The sequence below is a fragment of the Micropterus dolomieu genome, linkage group LG10 (assembly GCF_021292245.1).
Source record: "Micropterus dolomieu isolate WLL.071019.BEF.003 ecotype Adirondacks linkage group LG10, ASM2129224v1, whole genome shotgun sequence".
NCBI lineage: Eukaryota > Metazoa > Chordata > Actinopteri > Centrarchiformes > Centrarchidae > Micropterus > Micropterus dolomieu.
The window spans coordinates 13,499,405-13,504,733 of NC_060159.1; the positions used below are offsets into that span (position 1 = coordinate 13,499,405).

Consider the following 5,329-nt stretch of genomic DNA (forward strand, 5'->3'; position numbering starts at 1 on the left):
TGTACTGTAGTTTTTCTTCAAATTACTGCAGTATATTTACACCATTTTTGCTGCTGAACATTTTTTTGCAGGAGTAAGAAAGTCTCTTAATGTATTAGGTACATAGGTATATGTATCAAATCAAAAGCATTATTTGAAGACTTTTGGTTCCAAAGTAAAACTATATATATTTATTATTATATATTTTTCTAGTTAATATTGTATTTTCTGGGAAGCCAGAAAATGCTGAGAATATTCATTTTGAATGTTTAACTTATTATAGTACAGATACTGTTCTGTTCATGGGAGTTTGTTTGTGCTGGATCTAAAGAGCAAAACTGGATGACAATTAACATCAGTGTAAGCATCTTCAGAATTCCATCAGGTAACAGCATTATAGCTTTAATTGCTTTCTATAGCAGATGAACACCAACATCTGAGGAGATGTAACAAAATTCATGGCAGGGTTTTATGTATCATTAAAGGTTATTCTATTGTCCAGTATTTTAGACCATTCAGTGGTGTTTCTCAATAAGAAAATAAATGTTACTCCGTGGTACAGACGTTATTACCTTTGCTGAATGTACTGTACTTATTGTCTCTGAAATTAAAAGTACTTTAATGTTGTTTTGTTTTTGTTTTTTTAAGAAAAAATCATTGACATTTCACACCATAAACTGAGACTTCATACCTCTTCTAATTAAAGTTTAACATTTTGAAAAAAAGAAATGTATCTATTGCATTCAAACACAGAGTCACTAAGTGAGTACAACATATCAGTATAATAAAAGATTTATTAAATTGAACACTTTTAAGTATATTATGATTAACAAACATTATCACAACTAAGTCAAAATGGCAATCATATTCAGTGAAAACAATGGCAATGCTTACTATACAGCACATGTGGCATTCAAAATTCATCACAAATCACAAATATTTCCTTGAATACTCCATGAAATATCTGCTACAGAAGTGACATTGGACACTACTACTGCTGACCTACAGTGTCATCTAGAGACACTATGCCTAAAATCAGTGAAGAACTAAAATTTGTAGGTAATGACATGATTATTTAGTGGGAGTGTGTGTGTGTGGGGAGGGGGGTATAATTACATCACTGATGGCACATTATGATTATCAGTCACTTTAGTCTCTGAATAGTGCAATATAATTTAAAACATATATCCCATACATAAGTCCAATCTGTCTATTGAGACTTCATTCATTCTCCTACTGTAAGCCCCATTAGACTGAGCTGATGGATGTGCCTCTCTTGGAGTTTCCATTTGCAGTCTCTTGTGGTCATGTAACATACATAATTAGTGTCACTCTGATTGACTCTATAACACCACAGAGTGAGGGGCAGGCCACTCTTCTCAAGCTTTCTTATGGACACAAGAAGGTGCCATGCAGCCTCTTAAGTCCTTCTTACTGGATGTTCTGTCTGGATGCAACAGTCCACTCCTGTGGAGCACTTTTGGTAAGTGTGCTTACTTGTCACACTGCTAATTAAGAGGGGGAAAAATGTAAGGTTGTATTTAGCTTAGCTTGGCACACACACTGGAGTGGAAACAAAAAGCAAGATACCCACCAATACTTTTAAGGATGGGAGGTATGTTTGCTAACCCTAACCCTGTACTGGGGAACTTAGGAAAGAACACCTAAGAATCATCTGGAGAGTAGGTAGTAAGGAAAGAGAATTATCAGCCAGGTCTGCCCTCAACAAACTTAAAAGTTTTTATTAAGCTCATTGTTTTACAGGACAACAATTTACTGTATGATTGAATCTTACCTGCCTCATCAACCTTCTCCAAGCCGTATCAAGCAGCTGTTAAAGAAAGTCGAATTATCTAGGAGCTATCCAAGATATTTTTCTCAGGAGTGGATGAAAACCGCTGAGCTAAAAAGATAGTGACTACTGGACTTGCATTCTTTCAGTTCCAGACATACGACTCCAAAAGGATGATAATGTTGCTCCATGTCTCCTGGATGTGTGGGTAAGCTAACATGCTGGCTAATAACGTGCCAGGCCTTTCTGTCAGCTTGTTAGGATTTCTTCAGCCCTCTTGTGGCAAAGAAAGGAAACACATTTTTTTGAAATAACACAAAATGACGAATTCCGTGGTGGGTTTGCCTTTAAAGGCCTGCACAGCCACATAGGTCAATAAACTACTCTGGCTAATGAGACATCTCTACTCAGGTTGAAGGTAGGTGGAGCCACATTGGAAATCAGAATCAAAATCAGAATCAAATTATACAGTATCACCAAAATCTATGTATCTAAAGTGAAAAAGGTGTAAGTTGTTCGGCCATAATAAGAGCAACAAAACTAACTGGTGAGTGAAGGATGTCAATTAACAGCACATGTCCTTACATGTCTTATCAGGCAATTTAAGTAAAAAAAAAAACAACACCTTGCTGGAGCATACATGTGTACAGGCTTTAAAAGAACTTGATTTATGTTCTTTTGGCATTAGAGATAGTCTGACTTGTGCCCCCTAAATTTTTATTTTCACCCAAAAAATCCTCTTTTTATAGATGTTTATTAAGTGAAATAGTAAGAAATCATAATAATAATAAATAAATAGGATCATGGACACAGCTATGTTCAAGATGCTGGTTGACCACATTCATGTGAAAGTAGGTCTGCGGTGAGCATAATGTGACATTGTTCATCAAAAAGGAGATATGACAATCAGTACTAAAGGAGACGACTGAAATCGAATCATGTTTTCAAAGTAAATGTTAAAAAATCATCTGTTTCTAAATGAAATACAATGACACCATTCCACTTTACATAAGCTCTTTAATATATAATAAAGCTGCACTAATGTTTGATTTGCTGAGATGAATTCAATCCTCAAATCTTCTGGAAAAGCAAAGAGTGTTTGAGGAAGCACCTGCTTGCTGGGACAGAGTTATTTCCACGGTAAACACTGGAAGAGTGAGGAACGTCATCCGGAGCACAATAATAAGGGGCTTTCCCGCAGCCATGTTTACCACAGAGCAACTTGCTCCTCTGGAACAGCTGCTTAGACTTGCTTCCAACTACATTACCGCAGATCCAACTCCAGATGTGTCTTTTAAACAAAGAGTGTGACCTTTTACTTGGGGAAAACTTCAGTTTTTGGTACTTAAAATATCACAGCAATGGTTAATTTTACTGTAGACATGAAAGTGAAATAGGACAAATAATAAAAACATAAAAGAATAAATAAATATGCTTAATTTAGCAAAGTAACTCAGGATGAAGGCTGCCATCTAACTATAAATGTAATAAAAAAATGCAGCCATGCTGCCATTACAGTAAAGCCCACATATAAAGCTACAATACATTTTCACCAGTGTGCCTGTTGAATGCATGGAGGAGGTCAATTGTCACTTTGAGTTTTTTTTAAGGCAAATGAAGGAGTGAGACCTTCCCTCACTCCATGTGTGACAGAGGACAGAAATGGTTCCCACACAGACAGGAAGTCAAAGAGGGGCCTCTTGTGATGTAGAGGGGGATCTATATTGAAGAAAGTGTGTGCGTTGATATATGTATGTGTGTGTGCGTTGATATATGTATGTGTGTGTGTGTGTGTGTGTGTGTGTCTGTCTGTCTGTCTGAATAAATCAAAACTTTGATAAACTCTGAAACAACACTAACTGAGCAATTACATTACAGCTTCTATAAATATTCAACTTGGAATCTGTATTGTATTTAACGAATGTCCTGCTTGGCCTATGGCCACACACAATAATCTAAAGCACGCACATAAGCACATGCACAGACATTTTCAGTCACAGGCAGTGCACACTCACGTTGATAATGGGAACTGAAAGTGCTCATTGGCAGCATGTATGCTTTTGGCACTGAGGTGGCCAGGGCTGCATTAGTAAAGGAGACCCACGCTCCCTGTCTTTCCCACCGTTGTTCAGGTTATCCTGTGGGGCCACTTCTGACCCTTCGGCAGGCAGGATGCAATGTCTAGGGACCCCAACAGAGCTGTACACAAGCATCCGCCAAGCCCTGGGAAGAAAACAAGGGCTGATGGAAAACCAGAAGAACTGAATATAAAGAGGAACAGCAGTTAGCAACCAGGACGCACTCAATAACACTCACCATGCACCTGCAGCCTGTGTGCGCGTACATTTGTGTGTACTGTATGTGTGTACTGAATGTGTGTCGAGTGAAGTGAGGTTGTTCCTTCAGAGAACTACAGCACAGCACAGTCCCCACACACAGCACAGGTGGTCCAAACAAAAAAAAACCTGTGAAGTGTTGCCCAGAGAGTAATATCCCCACGTTGCGTTTTGTATAAAGCCCCCCCATAGGAAACAAACACTTCCGGTGCTGCAAGATTTATTGTTCCCTGCAGTTATAGGTTACAACATACTCTGAATGATATCTTCCTTACAAGGTTCTTTGATTCATTCTTAATGACACTTAATAATAATTTAGCATGCAAACCAGAAACAAAAGGGGTCATAATTACTGCTAGATAACTCAAGGACACATTGTTTTGTGTTTAGTGTTTCCACCGCAGAAGAAGAGGGGTGAATTCCCTCTTCAGTGCATTGTGTGGTGAGAATAGGAAAGACCTGGTTAACTATGCTGTGAAAAACCAAAGCATTGTTGTACTTTGATAGATTGACCGCGCACCAGCTTGCGATGCTGGTTCCCCAATGTGACAGACTTTCACATCTGTATTCACTTCCGCACACTGCCCCTTTGCAACAGATACAGGTATGCAAGCATTACGCAATAAAAGTCCCCAAAGGTCAACACTCTATGGAAGCATTTCTATATATGAGGTCAATGTAAGGGTTATCTATTAATAGAAATGGCATGGATTTAGGGTAAAGCTCGTCTTGAAAAGGACCTACTTTTAAGAGAGACGGGGTTAAAAACATGACTTTCTACACCCTCTAGTGTCAACACTGTCGTACAGTGAGACCCAGCTATTGGGCCGCTTAATGTGTTCAGGGGTGAAAACAGAAACAGTACACTCACTCTGAATACATTTTACAATCCAGAGTAGTGTTAATTGTTTATTGCTCATTTATTTGCACACAAAAGAAAAATAAAACTACAAATCGAGCTTATAAGAGTCCTCCTCAAAGAGCACTAAAAGTAGGGGTGTGCTGATCGATACCTGAAGTATCTATACTACTGATACTAAACATTGCTACTAGTGTCAGTAGTGCTACATTAGCTGCTCTCAATATCAGTATATGTATTGTATTGATATGGTTTTGGCCCTGGTGCTACTGTACTGTGGAATGCAGTCTTAGTTATATGATGTTCCAATTACTGGTCAGCAGGCTGTAAAGGTAAGGGGGGGGGGGGGGGGGGGGGGGGGGG

The 5,329-nt window shown here is 38.6% G+C and overlaps 2 protein-coding genes across 3 annotated transcripts in view; one reads left to right on the forward strand and one right to left on the reverse strand.

The window, feature by feature from the left end:
- The first annotated feature begins 1,367 nt into the window (after positions 1-1,367).
- blk (BLK proto-oncogene, Src family tyrosine kinase) overlaps positions 1,368-5,329 on the forward strand; it is a 16,471-nt gene continuing 12,509 nt past the window's right edge. For both annotated transcript variants that reach the window (XR_006826783.1, XM_046060913.1), the window contains exon 1: positions 1,368-1,462. Coding sequence is in view for 1 of the 2 variants with exons in the window: in XM_046060913.1 (XP_045916869.1) it covers positions 1,431-1,462 (32 nt within the window). In the remaining variant the exon portion in view is untranslated. The remainder of the gene's footprint in view (positions 1,463-5,329) is intronic.
- Positions 3,205-5,329, reverse strand: part of si:dkey-71h2.2 (low density lipoprotein receptor adapter protein 1) — a 112,725-nt gene continuing 110,600 nt past the window's right edge. The window contains exon 9 of the mRNA XM_046060915.1: positions 3,205-3,994. Coding sequence (XP_045916871.1) covers positions 3,811-3,994 — 184 coding nt within the window. The 3' untranslated portion in view covers positions 3,205-3,810. The remainder of the gene's footprint in view (positions 3,995-5,329) is intronic.